The sequence below is a fragment of the Meleagris gallopavo genome, chromosome 1 (assembly GCF_000146605.3).
Source record: "Meleagris gallopavo isolate NT-WF06-2002-E0010 breed Aviagen turkey brand Nicholas breeding stock chromosome 1, Turkey_5.1, whole genome shotgun sequence".
Lineage (NCBI taxonomy): Eukaryota > Metazoa > Chordata > Aves > Galliformes > Phasianidae > Meleagris > Meleagris gallopavo.
Genome location: NC_015011.2, coordinates 30,322,850 through 30,345,583, shown reverse-complemented (window position 1 = coordinate 30,345,583; position 22,734 = coordinate 30,322,850). Strand labels below are relative to the sequence as shown.

Genomic DNA, 22,734 nt, shown 5'->3' with positions numbered 1-22,734 from the left:
TATCAGATGCCGTTTTGTCAGACTGCCCATCTGTTGCCATCACAGCAACAAAATGTAACTAAATATTGGTGGGAAGGTTCAACCTCTGCTGCCATACTGCCAACATCTGCTTCTGATGCTGTGGGCCAAAAATAGGAGGCATTATTTCCTGAGCAGCCCTTATATCACAATCAGGCATGTTGTTGAGTGTTTGGGATCCAGTGCTCAGTTAGCACTGGAAAAAGTGTTAAGTGTGAGAAATTTCTATGCCTCTTAACCAGATGCTGAAGCTGCTTGCTCCTGAAGTGCACTGATGCAACTCTTTGTGGGCCTGCATTGCATACTCTCGCATAAGATTAAGAGCTCCTTAAAAACAGTGGAGCTTTTGTTACAAACTAACTGTTATAATGTACAGCAAGCACTTTGCAGACAGCTGTATCACTGCAGATAAGATAGTGACAAGGATTGGGACCTTGCAGGTTGTGGTGGGTGGATGACTAAAAAAGGGGGGAGGCCTTCAACACAGCTATCTCTGATAATGAGGCCAGCTGGAAATCCTTGGGCTAATCTCCACAGTTTGAGTTTCTGTAATCAGCTTCTCTGCCTTCTATTGTGCAATTACTCTCTTATTTCCATGATGTTTTCAGTACTTGTGAGACCACGGAAAATGTTTCTTGGGAGTGTATTTCGTGATGATTTCAAATGGTCAGGAGGGTGTACACTGAAGTGGTATCTGTAGGGAAATGAATTTCTTGGAAACGGTCAAGAAAGTGTGTTGCGTTCTTAGTACCCTAGCTTGTTTCACAGCAAGCAACTTTGTCTGCAAAGGCACTAGCAAGGTTTCTTGTAAACTGTATCAAATTATATTTTGGGATCTTTAGTGCAGAGTGGTATAAGCTAAGTGCGGGAGCTACTTCAGGTGCATTTGAGTGCAATATTAATGTCAATAATACACAAACTTCTTAAAATTGAAAGTAGATGTCGTCTTGTGTATATTTTCTTCTGATGCTACTTAAGGTCTACACTAGATTTGGTTCTGCTGGCCCTGAATTGTGTGAAAATAGAATTGAGATTGATGTACAGTCCTCATTGTGTAGCTAGGATTTGTGAGCTGCTTTAAAAAAGCAAGCAGGAAGAGTAGAATGATACAGATGCAGTAATTGATTCAAGATTGAGGTGGCAATGAGCCTTGGTTTATGAATTTTCCTAGCAGTCAACTGCATGCTTTAGCCAGATTTTTCCCTGGAAAGGTAGGGAGGATGATGTATGTAAGTCAACGTGTTGAAATGTTTGTCATCCATCTTACACACTTAAAGACATATGCACACACAAAACCCCAAATGAACAATTCCCTTAAATTGTTCACAATTCTTTGATGCTGTCAAAGAATGTGATCATGGTATTTGCACTTATTTGTACCCTGTACATTTAAGTGAGTTTGTATTCTAATTTTACTAACTTAAAGCAAATAATTTTGTGTACTTGGAAACAAATGATAACATATTCTTAATTGTAATTGTCTTGATTTACTTAACAGTCTATGGTAAAACTGACAGGTTGTTTATTTTTGTAACCTCATAGGGATCTGAGTCACAACAAATTATCTTCAATCAAGGCCAATTTCTTGGATCACCTTCATAGTCTTCGGGAAGTGTAAGTTCATTTGTCTTAATTAAAAAATAATAATAAAAAAAAGTGGTTTGTATAGGCTAATTGTTTCACAGGGATATCAATACCTAGGGAAAATTGGTTGGCAAAAATGTTTGTTATTCTGAAATCTTACATTACATGAAACTGGAATTAATTTCAAATTTTTGACACTGCTCAGGAATTTAGAAAATCCAATGGGTGTACTTCTGATTTACTTCAACATTAACTTTATTTTTATATTAATAGGAAGTTGAACAACAATGAACTGGAGATCATTCCAAATCTGGGACTAGTCTCTGCAAATATAACTCTTCTGTCTTTGTAAGTAGATCCTATTCTTGTCCCTAGTTAGTGGAACTAACTCTGCAGAGTTAGTGGAAATACATGCATTACAGACATTAAAGTAAAATAATTGGAAATAGAGCGATTTGTGGTTAGGAAGTTGATTATGTCATATTATTTAGCAGGTTGTTTAAAATGTGTATAATTGAGCTTAATGCTTGTAGTTTTTATGCTTTCCTCAGATACAAAGACTGTATTAGAATTAATTTATGTTGTGGTAGTGCTGAGAAGCCTCAGCTCTGTTGTCCTAGGCACTGAACAAACATTAGTAAATGCTCTAAAGTCTGCGTTGTACAAGTTTGTATAACGAGAGTTATACTCTACTGTTATGCATCTTGGCTGAAATCCCAATTGCATTAAATCATGGCAGAATTCCATTAATTTCAGTGGGCAATGTGGGGAAATCCCCTTGACATGCAGCTTCAGGACAATTATCTATGTTAAAAGATGTTGTGCCAGTCTCTTTAAAATGTATTTTCAAGGCCACTTTTGTGTGTAGCATAAAACTCTGTGGTTGTAGTTGTGACACACAGTTATGTCCATGTTCGTTATTTTGTCTGAAATAAGTTCCTGGGTTACTTCATGTGGCATCTGTAAGGTGGATGTAAAATTGTAAAAGGCATATAGGACCCCAAACAAAAACGTTTGATTTTAGAGGAAATCTGAAATCCATTTAATTTGTTCTCCTCCCTCTCCACCACGTGGTATGATTTCTCGAAGATGCTGAAAAAAATCCTGCTATCGTACTCTTAAGGAGAGATGGAAAACGGACATGTTCTGATATGTGGGACTTGGGTTTTATCAGTGGGAATCTAAAGTGTTTAAACCTAGTAATATGTAGCCCTCTGGCCAAATCCTACCTTTGAATACAAATTGCAAGTTACTTTTCATGAAGAAGCCTGAAGGGTTAAAACAATACCGTAAACTTCAGAAAGCTGTTCAGTTAATTAAATTGATCACTGTTCAATTGCTTACATCTGGTGATTTATAGGGGTTTGTTTTTACTTTAGACCCAGGTCAGCTAAGTCAGCTGGTGCAGCCGCTGTGTCTGGACTGTTCTGTTTGAATAAGAACTAAGTGACATTTGATACTGATGTGGTCTCTTACAAATCAGGATCAGAAAAGAATGAAAGAAAGAGCAGATGGTGTCTGACTAATAATTATTTACTTTAAGCATGTCATCTATTACTATTTTGCGCTAGAGTTGACGTTATTTTTACACTGGCATAGCGTTCTGTATTTTAAGCATCTTATCAATTTAAATAATGTATTTCTTCAAAAAAAATAAAAATTAATAAGGTTCCCTTTACCACAAAGTTGGAAGTATTAAAGTATATGATATCCTCCTACCTTATCCGTGATGAATATGAAATCGAGAATTTGTCCTTACATCCACTGTCCTCCTGAAAACATAACTAGTTCAGATGATCTTTCTTGAACTGTGCAAAGATTTTTGTTCTCCTTTGAAAGAACCAAGATTGATCAATACTGAATTGTTTGTTCCATATCCTTAAGTCACTAGCTTGGTTAATTTGTCAATGGTCAAACATGAGAAGACTTTTGGTAGATCTGTTCTCAGTTCTTTATTTTACACTCATGCATACAAGAATAAAAAAAAAAAAAAAAAAAAAATTACTAAATGTTATACTACCAAGGAAGTTAAAGTTGGTCTGGTTGAGTGCTAGCTTGCTCTCTTTTTAATTTCAATTACTTCTATGTGATGTTGTGAGATTATTGAAACTAGGTATGCTCCAGTTGAGGTTTAATATAGATTGTGTGACCACTGTAAGGATTCATTGAGATTAATGTGGTAGAACTAATTCCTTAAGTAATTTATGCTAATTTCCAATGATCAGAGTGTAATAGTTAATAAATAATTTGTCTTATCATAATGTATGTAGAGAGATAATTAGAGTGGTATTGCATTGTTCCAAAAATAAAGCATCTTGTTCCGTTTGCAAAGGTTTCTCTTTCAAACACCTTACAGCTTAGAAATCGTTTATGTAGAAAGATGTTAAGTCTAATTTTTACAACAGGAGACATAAATAAAGCAAAATAAGCATGCAGCAATTGTTTGACATTAAAAAAAAAATATATAATAAACTAATATGATATGCACATATTTTAATATGATGGTTTTTTAGAAGTGAAAAAATATCTTCACTAATTGGAGAGGTTGAATCAAACTGGGTTAATATATATTAAGTCATGCGAAGAAGACACATATGGAACAATTAAAATTTTTCAAACCACTTTTGAAAGAATAATTGTTCTTCATATATACTTCTGATGACTTTATGCAGTCTTCAACTTTCATAATGAAAAGAACTTGTGGAACCCTTCCAAAACAAACTACTGTTTCATTGTTGAGTCTTTGTTCTGACTTTGAAATAATAGCAGAAAAGAGATTGCTAGTCTTTGGGAACTTGATTTGATTGCATTCCTTACACGTCTGTTCATTATATCAGTTGAAAAGCCAGTTGTTTCTTCCAAGGAGTCCTCAAGGAATGCTGTGGAGTGGCCCCCCTTCTGGGTAAAATCTGTATTGGTTAAAAACTTTTTCTCTATGGTGGAAAAATTCTTCCAAGTAATCATCAGCTGATCAGTGAAGACTTAGAATTTTATTTCTTTTGTGAGAATTTTCTTTCCTTAGAAAGAAAATTACACTGATTATATGTCTACAGTGAATAAATGATACTGCAGGTATCCCCATACAGCACTGTGTGTCTAAATCATTTGAGCAGTATAAACAAGCATGGGTGGATTGTCATGTTAGTGTAGTTTCTATTTCTGGATCTACCTCATTTATAGCTATCTAATGGATATTTATCTAGCTTACATATTTTCATACTGCTGAATTACACATGATAAAACATACCTGGAGCAATAGATGTTCCTGGTCTTGTGGTCAAAGTCCATCAGTAATGTTAATCAGTGGTGTCAACAACTTGTTTTTCCTGGATACCAGTAGAGAGTTGAACACCAGGAGAAGGAAAGCTATCAGACCGGCACCCCCAGGTCCCTTCCCCCCAGCACCCTGGAAAGATATACGTCTATGGGAAGGAATACAGACTCAAATGCAGATACACCCATTACATGGCTGGAGATGTATCTAATGCTTCATTCATGTGATGAATATGTATTTTGTCTCATGTCTAGCAAATGTACTTGCACATGCCAATTTTACAGTGATGTTACTTGCAAAGGTCTGATAAACATCTTTCAGCACATTTGATCATTTAAGTCAATTATTTGAAATTGACTATTCAGCTCTCCATTCTCCTTAGACACCCAGCCATTTTCACTGCCTTCTGGAAGAGAAGGCAGAAAGTAGTTCATCAAGGGGTAAAGAAAAAAGTTCATCCATTTGCCAAAGATTTCCAGCTCTCCAATTGGAACAATAGCTGTAGTCAGGTGGCCAGGTCACCAGTGTACTGGAGAAAACAAGATTTTTGGTAGAACACTGTATTTGATAACTGATAACTTAAAACTGCGTAGTGTGTGGATGCCATCCACGGTAATGTAGATCTTCTTGTGTTCTCCCTGGAACTGAAATGTTCCAAATCTCCTAATTGGCGTTGCTGAAGTGCTTTTGAAAAACAGCTAAATTGATGTAGAAATTGCTTTCAATGGTTGTACTAGTTTTGTATTAGAAATTGTGCACTTACGGGACAAAAAGTTAGTGATTTTTCATTATTTCTGGATTAATGGATCATTGTGTCAAGTAGAGAGATGGACACTAATGAACATTTCTTCCAGGAGAAACAGAAAATTTCTGAAGTTGTTTCCCATTTTAATGATGCTCTTTGTCTGAAATGTACCAGTCCTGTCCTATTGATCCTGAGAACCAGGATCTGTGATACTGATACATGAGAATAAAGACCTTGTGGCTTAGGTTTATCATCGCTGTAAAGTTTTGCACCTAGTTTGAATCCAGGTTCCTTAAACTCATACTCTAAAAGAGTGGAAGTGATTTTTTTAATTAAGGCGATTAAGGTGTCCATTGTATGTGCTTGTTTAAGGGTAGTATATAACTATATATCAAGTACATATCAAGATGATGTTTTGGTGGTTGTAAGCTATTAATGTTCGAAAACTGTACCAGAACTTCTCTATAGTGTGTCAACAATTCCCTGGGAAAAGAACAAACAAACATATAAAACCAATCGACAAACCAAACAAAATAAAATACAAGATGTGAGTTTATTGCAGTAGACATAATATCTTCTCCCACTGCGCTAGAGATCTTGGCTCTACTTTTGGAAAGATGTACGTAACTGATATGACTTTAACTGTTTTCTGCAATTATGACTTTCATCTTATAATTATTAATGCAGATAGTACAGATCAGGCTCACGTCATGATTTCCCATAAGGCTGAAACTTCATCCAGTGTTGTCATTTTTGTGTGTGCATGTGACACATGATATGAAAGTGTGGATCTAGCATGTGCTGTTAGGGTGCATTAAATGCTCAAGAAATTATTTGGGTTAATAAAAAAATTACTCTGAATGTAACCTGCTTTAATTACAAATAATTGGAAACCTCTCAGTACAGTCAGTAACAAAGGACATTTAAAGATACTTTGGGCTGTGATTTTACCATCGTAGGGGGAAGCTGTGCTACTGAAGATGAAGAAATAGATTGAAACTGAGTAATATAAGTGCATCACTCTTTTATGAAAGTCCTGTATGGCTTTTAACTGTCATTTGCCTACACATTCTACTTTAAAAGTCTTCAAAAAATAACTAGTTCATGTAATTAATGCTTTGTATGGAATAAAGACACTTAATGCTGCAGAATTTGTAAATCACTGCTTAAGATTGTGTTTAAGGATATATGGTATGGGTAATAAACCCATGATCTTTTATGTGTGGAATTAAAAAAACAAAAAAAACAAAACAAAAAAAAACACGCCCACACTTCAAAAAAATCATGGACACCATCCAAAACTGCCAGCGTGTTGTATTCCTGTATTTAGTGCTTCGGAAAATGGAAGGCCTCAGTCAGTGACTTTAGAGGGATGGTGTGACTCTTGAGTATCCAGCCTCCATAACTAAATTTTATTGTTCTTATAAAAATAAAAGAACTAGAATTAATATCTTTAAAAAAAAAAGTTTCTTCCCCGCATCTGGCATGTGTTGTGTAATAATCATCTCATCAGTAGAGACTAGAAAAGCCACACGTGCCAAAGTTTCTACGGTGTATAGTGGAATTCTAACATTAGGCTAGCTTTGAATGATGGAGTGTTTTAAATAGTTAGGGATTTTACTTCTTGTTAAATAAAAATTATCTGTTTTAAAACTGTTGATACATGTGGAACAGGTGATTTAGATAGAAATATTCCGGAGGCTTACATTCTAAAAAACTGCTGATGTTAATAAAGAAGACAAACATTCAGTTTTAGTAATGTCAGAGTAAGGAAACAACATTCATTTTTCAAATGTGGTGTTAGTATATTGTTTGTATTATGTTCTTTCTTACTTATTTATTTATTTATTTTTAGAATGTTGTCTTTTTTTGTAAGAGGCATGTAGAATATAGAATGTTATACTTGGTTTTGTCTGTAACCTGAGAGAACTGTTAACACTTTAGGGCAGTTGAAGCAAGGAGGTTTGGTTTTGGGTTCTGCAGTGATAAACAGTGTTGGCCAGCATGGAGGAAACTTTCTGTAGTGTGCACGGTGGTCTGTTAAGTGCTGGGCTGAAACTACAGATCTGTTTTCTGAAGGCTTTCAACAACATTCAGTTTACAGTGTCTATATATCAGTATATTCTGAGTCAAAATGCATTGGCTTTGAAGATACATGCATAGGACACAACTCTTGTGTCCTGGAGGCTTAAAAAAGTTAATAAACAAAAAATTATTAACAGAAATGCTACTCAGGATTTGACACGGGCCAGAAGTATTGAGAAGTTGCCAGTCTTAGTTGAGTGCGGGGATCACATAATAAGTAAAATTGTTCCAACTTTAAATGTAGCTTTCTGATCAGCTCTTCTAAAATGATTCTGATTAGTCATTTTTTAATTTCAGGCCTTTGGTGTTCAAAGAGCACTTTTGAAAAGCAAAGCTGAAAGTGCTGCTTGAAAAACTGAAAAAGTGGAAAGTCATCCTCTTCAAAGAGAAAATAAATCAGCAAGGTTATCTAAGCCATGAACAATAATTTAAATTTAAAATTTCAGAACTTGCTTATACAGCATAGTAGACATTAAACTTACGTATCTTCTCCATGGGTTAGATGAGCAACAAGTAGAACCAGCCCTTCAGAGACCATGCTACAATTTGCACCTGAAAAAACTGTTCAGCCATTTGTTTTTTTTGGGGGGGGAGAGAGGGGGAGGGTAAAGTGGGGTGGGAAGGGTGTTGGTTGGTTGAGCTTGTTTTCTTCTTTTCAGTTAAAGTCTAGCTTTAGCTTTGTGTCTTGCTGTGTTAGCTTCTTCCTTCTATCTTGCATAGTTGCTTATTAATCCTGATTTCAGTCATGAAAATTTCAATAAAATACTTTCTGTGGAGAGCGCGTTTTGCTCCAGTTACAATGTGGTTGTTTCCTGAAATTCTGAAATTGGTGTAACTGTAGGCTATCAGGCAGTGGAAACAGAGCTTAGTCCATTGTGATACAAACCTTTACTATGCAGAGCTTATGATATTTGCAGTGTCAGGATCTGTACTTTATGGGGCTTCTAGGATGGATAGGATTAGTCTGTGCTACTTAATTCAGATAAGTAGTCTGAAAAAAGATTTTTCTTTATAGCTCTTAAAAATAGATGAACTACCTCCTTAAGTTCAAAGTGGCTTCTCATATATCTTTGCTAAGTAAAATGCTGAACTAAAGATTTGTAAATTCATCTATGTTTTAGGCAGCTTCCTCCTTTCTTCCTTTTTTTTTTTTTAGCAGAAGAGTGAACCTGCGTTTGAGAAGCAGTAATTGAGCATAGACTTCTGAATTTTCATTGTTAATTAATTAATGTGTGCTATCTCATCCTGAGTTGAATTAATCAACATATGGCTTAAAAACCTATCTAGCTTTATGCACAAATGTTGCTACTGAAAAAAGTAGTGTGTTATTTAGAAGTGATCTTATTTTAATGTTGTGCACATATTTTAAAATAAGGAAATGTATATGTAAATATGGTTTGAGATAAGGAGCATTCTAGATCATGCTTCAAGTAGTCGTCTTGAGAAGTACAATTTAATTAGTTGAAGTGAACATGCAAAATATCTTATACATCTGCTCAACTGCCAATGTAGAAGTAGAGCAAATTTGCATAGTTTGGTGGCGCCTCAACTAGGAGATCTTCTGCAAAGTGCTTTTGGAAAATTTTTGTTTGCAAGATTATTTGGAATGGAGGTAGGAATGATAAATCCGTCTTCTTGCAGTAGATTGAGAATGGCAGCTGTGTTTAGAATCCAGAAGAATGCTGTCTCGGTTTGTATTTAGTAAGCTATAGTCATGAGAAAGAAGTTTAGACACAACTCTTGAAAATGAAAGCTTATATTCAGTAGGAGTGAATGCCTTTCCCTTCTGTGCTTGCCAGAGAAAGCGGTATTGTGTGTTTATAAAGTCAGCATACTAAACTGTAGTCTGGTTCCCAATATTAAGAAAATTTTGGTCAAATATTTTACATCCTTGTCATCTCTTCAGTTACCGCTTTATTATGGGAAGGATTAAGATTTGGATGCTGCCTGGAAGAGTTTGTTTTGAAGAAGGATTGAAAGAAAGGATAGAGGAATGCCAGACTGACCTTCAGGCATAAGGCAATTTGGAGAAAGTCCTAAAAATGAGAGTGGTGGTAAACCATGTGTGACTTGGGCTGAAGTTGTGAGCAAAAAACTAGAGCAGAAAACTTACTGGAATTAGTTTCTGCAATCTTTGACATTTGGTGTGGAGACTAAGAGGAAGTAAATGAAAGAATTTGAAAAGGAACCTGTCTTAGGCAGACTTGCAGACGTGGAAACTAGATTTTTATGACAGCAATTTAGATTGAGTGTTGGTAAAGGGTAGAAATATCTGGAAACCCAGAGTCTGCTGTAGCAGAGTCTAGATGAATGCTTTTGCAATGAGAATGGAAATGAATGGAAATTTTATGAACTACTTACAGTAGGGGAAAAAAAAAGGCATGATTTTCTGATTAGCAGTGTTAAAGATGAATTAAAAAGTATAATTATGGTTCAGAAAAATAGAGAGTACTACTCCCATGTGACAAAGTAGAAGAATGGTAGGAAATTTTAGCACGAGAGAGATGCCATGTTTTGTGAGACAGACAGTACAGGGAACAAGAGAAGTTGGAATGACATTAAAATGCCAGACTGCCAGACATCATAAGGACTGGATTTTGAGCATAGAGCTCTGTAGATGGTTATTGCAGGGGAGGAGAGTTGTGTGGTGACTCAGCATCTTGAATGAAATAGAAATGGATAGGGAGAAGATCCCTCAACTTGTTGCCGACAGTTGAGGTTAGGAGTAGGTCTAGAAGGGTGTACAGTCTGAAGCACCTGGGCTTCAGTCTGCACTCTCCGAGAGTTGGCTCTGTTTTAAACAAATGAAAAAAAAACAAACAACAAAAACCACATATTTTTACTAAATAAGTTCATAAATCAGATTAAAAGTATGATTTATAAAATTGGAGGGTATTACGCTGTGTTCAATCTAGGTCATAACTTCAGTTTAAGATTTTAGCATTAAATGATAGTCATGGAATGCACCAAGTCTGCAATTGGCTATTATTTCTGTTGTCAGGTCCTGCTGAAATAGCTGTATTTTCATTGTTTATGTTTACCTTCATTAAAGTGGTGAAGTTATGCATTCAGTTGACCATCACATGCTAAGTAGTGTATGATTATTTCAGAAAGACCAAAAAGTTAAATGGGAAACAGACTCCAAAGTATCAAGAAAAGAGTTTGGAAGGAAATTTTAATAATTTATATTGGTATTATGGCTGGAATCAAGAGATAATTGCTTGGAAAGTATCAAGTGCTTGGAGGTTTGGATTTGCCGCTGTCTACTTTTAATTATTAAATAATCTCTGAATCTTAGACCAGTTTCATTCTATGTGTTTTTTTCCTCCTTTTTCCAGCTTGTTTTAGGAAATGGTGAACCTTTGGTCTAAGTTTTAGAGAAGGAATCAGTAGGTACAGACTTAACAAGTTTTGGTTTTATGCTTTAAGACTACGTACCACAAAAAGCACAAAAAACATCTGACCTGAAGAAACAGTGTATGGACAAGGATTGTGTTATGAAGGAGACCTTCAAAAGAAAGAACAGCTGCTTGTTTCAAGGAATGCCTGTCGCCTCTGTGTGAACTGGACAGCAGACTTTTGTAGACTTACCAGTAGAACTGCCAAGTAAGCCTGGCTCTATATCTGTCATCATCATCTCAGAAATATTTCCAGTGAAACCTTTCTTCCGTCATTTCTACTAGTTGCAAAGATTCCAGGAGCTGAAGGATCTTAATTCATTGGTTGTATTTGGTTGTCTGAGTGTGTAGTCCAATTAGTACTGGGAGTTATTATAAAGGGAGTATTAAGCTTGACATCACAATTACAGAATTTTAAGTGATGTAACTGTTCATCAAAGTGTTGCTAATTTTACTTGTCAACTGTGTGTTAATCAGAGGAAAAAGAAGGATCTTTTTTTCTCTCTCTTTCTTACTATAGAAATTACTGAGACTATTTCTTATAGTATATACTAGTTAAGTTCTCATTCTAAAAAGCCACAGGACTGGAGTCTTCCATCACTTGCTAAGTTTATTATAGTCTCAATCTTTTATCTTTACTATCAATTATTTTCTTTCTTTTCTGCTAAAATTTTTATACCCCTCATTGTCTTCACAATTGTTTTACAAGAAAGCTCCAAAAGTCTGGAGGCGTTTGAGAAAAATGTGCAAGTAACAAATGTAACAGGAGTTGTATGACACCAAGGGGCGAGTGGAAGGAAGAACTGGTTGAAGCAACCACAAAGATTGGAGGAAAGGTGAAAAAGAAGACTTTGTGCCATAGTGTAATATAACGGAGTTGACTGTGTATGTACTTGGATGGGCATGGATGGTCACATATACTTGGCCTATGCTGACATGGCTGCCTCCAAGACAGTTCTAATCTTAAAGGTGTGTAACTAGAAGATGGACAAACTAAACATCTGTGAACCCCAGCATCCCAATATCATGGTTTCAGCATTTCTCAGAAAGATGTATCTAGCCCTAGCAAAATGCTTTTTTCTCCTTATATATCTTCTTGATATTTAGGAAGTGACCAAGAGATTACACCATGATTGTTTGTTCCTAATGCAAATTTAATATATTCTGCCTTTTAGGGATTAGGTGAGGGACAAGAGATAGTTCAGAATCACAAAGGTGTTAAAACAGAATTGTTATACAGTTTTAGAAAACAGGCTGCACAGATAACTCTCCAAAATTGTCTTTTTGGATAATTGTTTTTTCTCACTTTGCTCTATCTCCAGACTCAGACACATACTCCTTGTTAGAATTATGGTAAAGGGTTAGAAGACAAAGAGGTTCTCATAACAGAGCAGATCAAGATCTACCTGGAGGAAAGTTACACTTGAGAGCGGAAGTGCAAGAATACTTTTTTTTTTTGTAGTGAGGTTTTTTTTAGAAATAAAAGACAGTGCTTCTGATCTGGAGATGCAATTTCTGTATCATAAGATCAGATCAATGAAGTTTCATTTTTAAGCATTTTATTTGAGATAAAAACATTGCATATTGGCAATCTTTATTAAGAGATATATAATCATAGTACCTCACATCTTAAAGACAATTTTTTTCCCCCAGCACATAAGAACTGTGTCTAAGTAGTGTTAACTAGATACTTAAAAAAAATGGATACGGCAATTGCTATCCTGCTTTGTATTTCCTTAAAGGCAAAGGAAGTACAAGTCAATATGTCAGATATGTTGTAGCTGTTGTTTGTATTGAATGAATCTTGAGATCATCATTGATAGGGTTGTTGTAAATGTTATGACCTACTGGTGTGTCTGAAGTCATGAATTCAGAAAGGAGAATCCAGTGTTTCTCATACCCTAATGAAAAACTAATATTCTGTCTTGAGATGGTATTCACTCAGGCTTATGTGAATATGAGTAAATCTACCTACGTGCACACTATTTTGGTAGGGTTGGTTGTTTTCTTTTTCTTTGTGACCTGAAAGTCAAAGTATAAATAGTTGAACAGCAAGAGATACACTCAAATTAATGTGGATATTTTGGTGGGTTTTACTATGTTCCTCAGTGCTCTTTTTTCTTCAGGTGCATCAGGAAAAATTCTAAGGAAGTTGCATGTTCTTGCAAATGGAGAAATTGTGATCTGTTTGCCATTGGCATATTTCTGTGAGAACTTGATGCACTGGTTGACTTGTTGCAAAGGGATCCCTGCTTGCTTTAATTTTCCCTTCAGGATCTGAAAAATGAAACTGGTGCAGCATGGGGAGCTTCTTTTGTCTGAACACGATAGTTACAGCAACTGGACATTTTTCTGCAGAGTGAGCAAACTCATATGATTGTACCAAGGTAGAGGATATTCTTTGGATCTGTTGTAACAATTAGATAAGCTTGCATTTTCAATCATATCTTTTTGAGTTGTTTTGATATTTATTTGGCACTCATAAAGGAATGAATACAATATTTATTTGATTTTTTGAAAGGATATTGTGAAGAAAAGTCAAATCAGAAGTAGACTTTAACTAGGGTTGAACCTTAAAACTTTGAGATTTGTTCAGTGCTGAGTAATTATGGTGTTTGAATTTTTTTCTTAAGAGAAAACTGGATTAGGAGGCTGGGGCAGTAAGGAGTGAAGCATTTAGGCATTTTGCATTTGAGTGGCTTCTACAAATACAAATAGGCAAAAAGGCACGGTGAAGGGCTCATTTGATTTTCATTATGAGATGGAGTAGGACTTTGATGTGGACCTCTGTTTTGGTGAAGAAAAGAAGTTACTTTCTGCCTATGAAATGACCTTATCATCACTGAAAAAGAACAATCTCTGACACAACTTAGCTGATTTTTTTGTTTGTTTGTAAGTTTTTATTGTAATCTGGTCTGCATCAAATAATTTGCCAGTTAGTTTAAGGGCTAATCTGAAGGCTGCATAAGACTTTTATTCAGTTCCATTAGGTCCAACTAAACTTTGTAATACAGAGGCTATTATCCTGCCAGTTGTAAGGAATTTCTGTTTTATGAAGCAATATTGACACAAAGAGAGCACTGTGTAAGCTGTGTCTGTAAGTGAACACTTTCACACTGCAATTTAGGAGGCGTGCAGTTCAGGAAATTGCTGGCTTCTGCTGGAGCACACTTTTACTGCAAGGAAAATTTTATTCGTCACTCAAGTAATTGGCAGTTTTAATACCTTGTTAGTAATTACCTTATAAACAAACTAATGCATAAAGGCAACTCTGTGACCTGTTATCTAAAACAGTTTTGTTTAGACAGTGGAACTGGCACATGGTGGTTGTTGTTGTTTTTTTTTTATTAAAGTAATTTGTTTCCATTTATTATAAAAACTTACTGTTAAGAAGTTGTTTTTTTCCTAGATAATGTAGTACAGCTCTACCAGACAGCCTAAGTAATGAAACATGATACAAGAGCAGCGTTGGAGGAGTTGCAAGATCATTTATCCATTCCCACATGTGGTCAGAAGGCCTATTAATCTAACTTATGGTTCAATTTTTGAGTCAGGATTTTTTTGTCTTAAGTAGTAATCCTTCCCTTGCTTACGTGAGGGTTGTCCATGCCATCCTAAGTGTATGGCTTACTATTTGATCCAGAGCAACTATTTTTTAATAAAGGCAAATACCTTCCAGAATCAACATTTTTGTTGATAGTTTAACCTGAAATTGCCTTTGCCTTCAATCTCTAGAAGTTGAGGAGAGAACTTAAATTTTGATCATTCATCTTACTAGGAACAGAATGTACCACAGCCAGAACTGACTTGAACTTTAGAGTGTAACAAGGATCATTTTGGGTTCCATTCACTTAATTAATCATGTACTTTTTCCCCCTACATACCATTAGCCCCAACGAATAACTCTATTCACTTTGCTGATGTACATGTATGATACAACTGGGATGAAAAATATGGTAGTTGCTGTGCGTGAACATGAATTACTATTGCTAGAAAAAGTACATTTAATTGGAAGTGAAAATAGTGATGTTTTTTAGAGTAGACTAGGATAGCCACTTTACATAGTTGTACATTCTTTATTGTGAAATTGAATGTGATGTTTCGCTGAAGTCTAACCAAAGATGTTGTCCAGACAGTCTGTGAAGTTGTGAGAAGCACAAATTTTATTCTTTGCTAACACAGTAGAAAAATTTGCTGGATAAAATACTAGATCTAATTGTAGTATTAGAGAATGTTTTTCTGGAAGGAGTGCACTGTCATCAATCTCACATAGCTCTATTTTTATGGAAATTCAGTTTGAATTTCATGCTGTAGGAGTTCTCAGAAAAACGAAGCAGAATGTCTGAGTACTGTTATGTTAGTTTGACTAAAATAAAAACAACTATGACCTGATTTCATTGCAATATTGTGACATACTATATTCAATGCAAATAACATATGTCTACATTTCAGAGATTAATGAACATAGCGTTTTGTGTTTCATTTTAACATTTTAAAAACAATGAAATACTTTTGGATTATAATACTTCTTCATTCTCCCCCCCACCCTGTTTGATGAGAAAATGTTTCAGGAAATCAAGAAATGTTGATGACTTGTTTGGTCAGAGCATTCTAGTTTGTAATTCAAGAAAACTAGAAATTAATGCTCTGTCCATAGAACAAACAGGGAAATTAAGTACTAATTTTGGCAATGATGCTTAGTTAACAAGTATTTGCTCTGGAAATGACTTTTTTTTTTTTTAATTACTATCCTTAAATTTCAGGACCAGTAATAAGATTGCCAACATCTTACCTGAACATCTGAAGCCATTTCAGAGTTTAGAAACTTTGGATTTGAGCAACAACAACATATCAGAGCTAAAAATGTCGTCATTTCCTTCCTTGCAGCTCAAGTATCTGTAAGTAAAACCTACTTTACATTTTCTTTTTCTTTTCCTTTTTTTTTTTCAGGTTATGTTTAAAAAAACTTGATGGCAAGCTTAGGCTGGCAACTGTATGTTGAAGCATGAAATATTTTTTAATCAGACACTTACTAAATGTTCCTACTTTTACCCATTGATCTTAACCTAAGTTGCAGACTTGAATATACCAGTTGCTGCAATTAATTGTTCTAATTCATAGTAAACGATGTTGAGGTGAAACAAATGGATGTCTCTCTCAAGAGAAAAATTACATAGTAAAATGAATTTAAGCTGTGGGTGCTGGTCTAGTCTCGAGTTGCATGAAGTTCTGTGGACTTCATTGAATTTACCTTAATGTTTTTTATAGCAGTACTGCAAAGACAGAGCTATATTGTGAAGAAAGTAATGGAGTTGCAACATACTATATTTTGGCAACATGCTATCTTCTGCTGATAATACACTCTTGCAGAACAGAGAAAAATATTGGTGGCAAAATACTATTTGACTGTAGACTGAGTTGTCAAGAGCTTTGATTAATGAGATTAATGAAATTTCATTTATCACAGTATAAGCAGTCTAAGAACTCTGTGTTTCACTACTTGGTATTAAAATTTTATTAAATAACTGTAAATTTAACCTTCTAGACATTGTTTCAACAGGTACATTAACAGTAACCGAATAACCTCCATGGAGCCTGGTACCTTTGACAATTTGTCTACCACACTTCAAGTATTAAAACTGAACAGGAACAGAATTTCAGCAATCCCTCAAAAGATGTTTAAACTTTCCCATCTGCAACACCTGTAAGTGCAACCTACAATTGACTAATTGTTTTCAGGCTTTCCAAGCACTGGTAGTGCTTGAACTTTAGCCTTTAATTAAAGCAGTCGCAGAGTGAGACAGGCACAGAAAACATATTGCTACAACCCTTACTAACTGCAGCTTTATACTGAACAAAACCAGTCTTATATATTGGTGAGATATGAATAGTCTTTGTGTTTAAAATTGTGTCTGCTTATTAAAAGAAAAAAAAAAAGGTTAATAGCAAATAGCAGTATTTATGTGAAAAAAAATATTGGAAAAATTAATAAATGAAGTAGAGTTATATCATTCACTACATCAGTCTCTTTGTATGTTTGTAAAAGTATAGAATCATTTAGAATAACTGAATCACTTAGGTTGGAAAAGACCTTTAAAATCATCAAATCCAGCCATTACATTATAAAGGGAATTAGTTTGCTTTTGAAAGATATTACAATAAACAATGTGCTTGAGTAAGTAGAATTTCATGAGTTTTACTCATGTGATACAGTCTATAACTATTTTACTTAATAAGTAATAAATGTAGCTACTGAATATGAACGAGTATGGGGAAATATATTTTCCCCTCTTTTGGAAAGCTTGAAGAGTATGATAAGTTGACAGGAGGATGGGCTAGGACTGCACTTTGTTAAATCCCAAGTAATTATTTTCCATACTACACAGGCAAGATGAGCTGTTAGATTAACTTTGAAAGTAAAAAGCCCTAAGAACAGTGAAATGTTAGAATTCTTGATACAAATGGGAACTGTGACTGAGTCTTTCCTGTGCACAGAGGAAATGTTTGAATTAAACCTAAACAGAAGAGTGTGAGCACAATAACACTTTGACAGAGCAAATTCTCAGCTACAAAAAGCTATTTTTCAACATAGTCACTATCGTTAGCTATGCATTTTCTCCAGCTATGAACAGCCTGCATACTGTGCTCATAAAAATCTGCACGAGTGGAGGTGACCCACTGGCGCCGTCATCACTGCAGAAACGCACCACCCACCGTCTCACTGTGCTTATATCCACTGTTTGATCTCCATAAACATTCAGCAAACATTCATGAATATCAATGGCTGCAGTTTTTTCTGCATGAAGGAATTCAGTAACATACCTTTGCTTCATAGGCACTTTCATGTCAGATGCCACTTTGTTGGCCTGCCCCTCTGCTGCCATCTTTTGCGCAGCAACAAAATTGAACTGAATAGAAGTGGGAAAGTTCAGCCTCTACTGCCATGCCACTAATATCCATTAATCCTCTAATGTTGTGTGCCAACGTAATAAAATAGGAGGCATTACATTTGGAGCAGCCTTCACATATTATCACTTGAATAATGTATTCAGTGGGGAAGAAATAAGGGCTGTTCTCAGTGAATATTCTTTACAACTTAGGAACTTTTAAACATATGGGAGGAAGAGGGGAATTTTATATTAAGTATTTGTTATCAGATGGAGTTTGTATCAGAGTACCTGAGAGGGCAGCTGAAGTCTTAGAAAGCTGAGATTCTGAATAATAATTGTATAATACTATAGCTGTATAGTAATGAGTATGGAGAAGTAATTATTTTATTTAGGCCTTTGTTTACCTGAGCAAAGTGACTTTTGGAAGGAGAGGATTCTTCTTGGTTAAATGGGATACAGGCTGATAAATCAAAGATCTTTTTAGAGGGGCAAATTATCACTCATTGCCACATGAGGCCTTTTCGTAGTATTGTCCAGTATTGTCACTTTATATGTCAGTTGTTTCTAATAAATAAATAAATGAAAATGCAACTATTAATTTAGCAAACAGTAGCTAGTTTAAAATCCACTGTTATAATAACAGTTAACATTGTTTTCTGTACTTGCATGAGGATAGACTTCCCTTTTCATGTAACTCAGAAAGCTGCCTGGAGTTGATGGGATTGGATTTCTAGTTGAAAAGGACCAAAGCCAAGGAGATGTAAAGAGCAGGAAAATAGAAAACATGGAGTGCTGCTCTCACTGCAGCTTACCCTCCAGCGCTACTTATACCTTATAATTCCTATTACATTTGGGTCCCAAATTCAGGCCTACGAAAGGAGTGTGTGTGTGTGTAGTACCCATGACCACTTGAGAAAGAGGGAAGAAACTAACTATGTAAGTAGTTACAGGGGACAGTGAAAGCCTACATAAGGATTGCCTGATTCCAGTTTAAGAGAGGGAGAAATTATCCAGGATATTGGTTCTGGCTAAGTATTGCAACTAGAAATTTTAACTTTGCAATCAATATTATCAGTTGGAATGCAAATTAAAAGCAAAAATTAACAACTCTACTTCTGAATGGGCACCAGGAACTTGCTTTCGCTTTTGAGAACAGGATCGATCGTGACATACTAGGTCTAGAAAGATTCACAGAATGGCCAGGGTTGGAAGGGACCTCAAGGATCATGAATCTCCAATCCCCCTGCCACATGCAAGGCCACCAACCTCCCCATTTAATACTAGACCAGGCTGCCCAGGGCCCCATCCAATCTGGTCTTGAACACCTCTAGGGATGGAGAATCCACAACCTCTCTGGGCAGCCTGTTCCAATACCTTACCACTCTCATAGTAAAGAACTTCCTCCTGACATCCAACCTAAATCTTCTCTCCTTTTAATCTTCCCTCAGATTCTTTAAATCTAAACATCAAGTAACTATCAAGTACATGTCCTCAATATCAGAAAGGCAGAACAGTAATAGCATGGTTAAACATAATGTATTGCAGTAAAAGGTTTGAATTTTATTACATCTTGCTTCTATTGTTTAATTTGCAGGGCAGGTATTTAAGTGAAGTTTGTTTCCAGGGAGGTAGGAAAAGTTGTTGGTGTGCAAGTAAACTTCTGTTGAAACTGTAAAATTTATTGATGCAGGGAATTGAATCGCAACAAAATTAGAAAAATAGATGGGCTTACTTTCCAAGGACTTCCAGCTTTGAAGTCGTTGAAACTACAGAGAAACGGGATTACGAGGCTCATGGATGGTGCTTTCTGGGGATTAACCAACATGGAAGTTTTGTGAGTACCACCTTTCATAGATTCTGCTATTATTACACTAAGTAGGATTGTACATAATAGAATTGCTTGCTAAAATATAGAAGTGTTTTTGAACTAAGCTATTCTGGTGTGGTTGCTTTGAAAAGCAACTACTATTAATCACTAAGCATGTAAAGCAATGCATTCTGAATGCATTCATGCATTCTCTAAATGTAAACATAGACTGTGGCTCTCTGGCCAGTGTCGTGAAGTCAAATGTGGACCTGTGGCAAAGCACACGCATCACTGAGTTTCTGAATCTTAAGTTTTTTTGTCTGTTTGTGTATGTATAGGCAGCTGGACCATAACAACTTAACAGAGGTAACCAAAGGCTGGCTTTATGGTTTGCTGATGCTGCAACAGCTCCATCTCAGCCAAAATGCCATCAGCAGGATCAGTCCTGACGCCTGGGAATTTTGCCAAAAACTCAGTGAGCTGTGAGTAGCTTTTATTCTATTCCAGATTTGAAATTAGGGTACATGCCAAAGCATGAGCTTCTTACCACTGATGTGTGAATTTTTCATAACAAAGTTTCCAAGGTGACAGCAACTTTTCTACACGTAAGACAGTTAAATTTTGTTGGAAGAAGTTGAAGCCAACCATGACTGCTTCATTTCACTGTAGTTGTTCTAGAGCTGTAACACAATCATTTTCAAATGAAAGAAATTTGTTCTGCAGTAATTTGTGAATAATTAGAAATGGTAAGCTGTATGGTCAAAACAGTGTGGTAGGTTTTGTGACCATTGTAAAGGAAAGGAACCATTTCCCCCACTTGAAGATTCCACTGGGTTGAACTGAGTAACAAATAATGTAACAAAAACATTAAAATCCGTTTTTCCTTGAACTTGCAGAGATTTGACGTTCAATCACTTAGCAAGGTTAGATGATTCAAGCTTTGTTGGCTTAAGCGTGCTAGTTGGACTGTACATTGGAAGCAACAAAGTAAACTACATTGCTGATTGTGCCTTCCGGGGACTTTCTAGTCTGCAGACTTTGTAAGTTGACTAACTTGAGTTTTAAGGTTAAAAACATTAAGAAATCCTCTGTACGTTGTTAGGTTGTTGTTGTTTTGCTTTGCTTTGCCTTTTGTAACTTTCCTAGTGTAGTGTTTTTTCTTTTTCCCTGTAAGGTTTTTTTTTTCCACTCTAGTTTGGAGAGGGAGGGCTTATTACTTAAAGGTTGTGCACAGTGGATGCTGGTAATTTTAATACAAACTTTCTGGTAGCAATTCTCCATTCAGAGGTAGTGAGCAGCACCGCTATCTACAGCCTTAGGGACCTGATAGTTCTGTCTTAACTGAGTCCATACTTTCCATCATGGTAGAATTAAGCAGACAACACCATGTGTGTAGTTGCTTGTCCTGATCGAGAAATTATTTTAAGCATTTGGTCATATTTTGAAATAGTATTTCTTAAAGGAAGGAGAAGAAAGAAGTAAATGAATCTAAAAATACCTTGCTTCATTAGAATCTTTCAGTTGCGAACCATTGATTCATCTGTTAGCCAGATGAATGAAGAAGTTACTTTTCCCTCTAGAGTTTAAAGAGTGATAGCATTTAGAGGCATCCAGGAAAGATGTAATTTACAGAGATGCATTCTGTGTTTTTTAAATACCTACAGAGATCATAAAAAGAAGTCAAGAGACTGTGTCAAGTTTCTAAATTTACACGAGGAATCATTAAACTTTTTCTCCCAGACTTGTTCTCCTTTAGCCTTACTTTATCGATTCTCTGTTGATACATTCTTTTCACAAATCTCTCTAATCTCTTTGTGTGTCACAGATAACATAGCTAGCTCTGTGAACAGTATAGAATGTAGAAAGTTTACTTATTAATTAATCTCAGTGTATTAATGTTCACAGTGTACAAAGATGTAGATGTATTTTAGTTTGAAGGAGGCAACAGTTGAGCTCGTGGTTTTGTTCTATAATAATTATTAACTTTTGTTATCTTTGTAATTATCAGTGGAAAAAGTGCTAATTGATAGTTGTTAAAATCTTCCAGTAAAAATGAGAATGAAATAACTAAAAAGGAGGAGGAAAAAAAAGTGCTGCCAGACTGTGATTTCAGGAATTATTTTAAATAATAAGTGTTATTTAAGAAGAACATACCTTGTTTTTCCTAATATCTCTCATGATTTGATTTCCCCACCTACCCCCTTTTCCTTGTAAATAGGGATCTGAAAAACAATGAAATATCGTGGACTATTGAAGATATGAATGGTGCGTTCTCTGGTCTGGATGAACTTAGGAAGCTGTGAGTAGCAACATCTCTAATTCCTTTTAAAATAATTAAGTAGCTTATATTATACCACTTTCGATGGACCAGTCCAACATGATGTTATGTTTTCCACGGTTGAGGTGATTTTTTCTCCCTTAACATTGTTTGCTATAAAATGTTAGTTTCTATGAAAGCAATTTCTGATTTTTTGACTGAAGCTAATCTGAAATACATACACAGATTTCAAATGTTGTGCTATTTACAGAAACTTTTTTTTTAAGTGTATTATCAAATATTACAGAGGTATAGTGGCAGGAATAGTCTTTGATAAAGCAGTGTAGCATCCAATGGAAATGGCTTCACTGGTATGGAAGAATAATTTGAAAATGTGCGTCTATGAAATAAAAATATGAAAATATTCATCTATGAAATGAAATAGATATATATCTAAATAGTCTGTGTTCCTGAACTGTATACATTAAATATGTTTTAAAATCATTGTAAAATCAAGATAGTTAGTCAAGTGCAGTAAATCAGTTTATTCTAAAGGTGAGGCATTTTGCTGCATTGGGGAAGGCTGAATGGTAAATATTAGTCACAGTTTGGAAATAAATGCCAAAAATGCAGTTTGGCTCCAGAAAAGCTTCCATCTTTTTTGTGTTATGTACCT

General features: G+C 35.5%; 1 protein-coding gene across 2 annotated transcripts; it reads left to right on the top strand.

The window, feature by feature from the left end:
• The first annotated feature begins 98 nt into the window (after nt 1-98).
• On the top strand, nt 99-22,121 carry LOC100541737 (leucine-rich repeats and immunoglobulin-like domains protein 3). Of its 2 annotated transcripts, XM_010707393.3 has the most exons (8): nt 99-1,632; nt 1,876-1,950; nt 15,868-16,002; nt 16,665-16,808; nt 19,685-19,828; nt 20,140-20,283; nt 20,698-20,841; nt 22,020-22,121. In XM_010707393.3, the coding sequence occupies exons 3-8, from the start codon at nt 15,968-15,970 to the stop codon at nt 22,102-22,104; spliced, it is 696 nt and encodes a 231-aa protein (XP_010705695.1). In that variant the 5' UTR covers nt 99-1,632; nt 1,876-1,950; nt 15,868-15,967; the 3' UTR covers nt 22,105-22,121. The 2 variants fall into 2 exon arrangements, with proteins under 2 accessions (XP_010705695.1, XP_019468354.1); XM_019612809.2 differs by lacking the exons at nt 99-1,632; nt 1,876-1,950 and adding an exon at nt 13,067-13,491.
• Nucleotides 22,122-22,734: the final 613 nt, after the last annotated feature.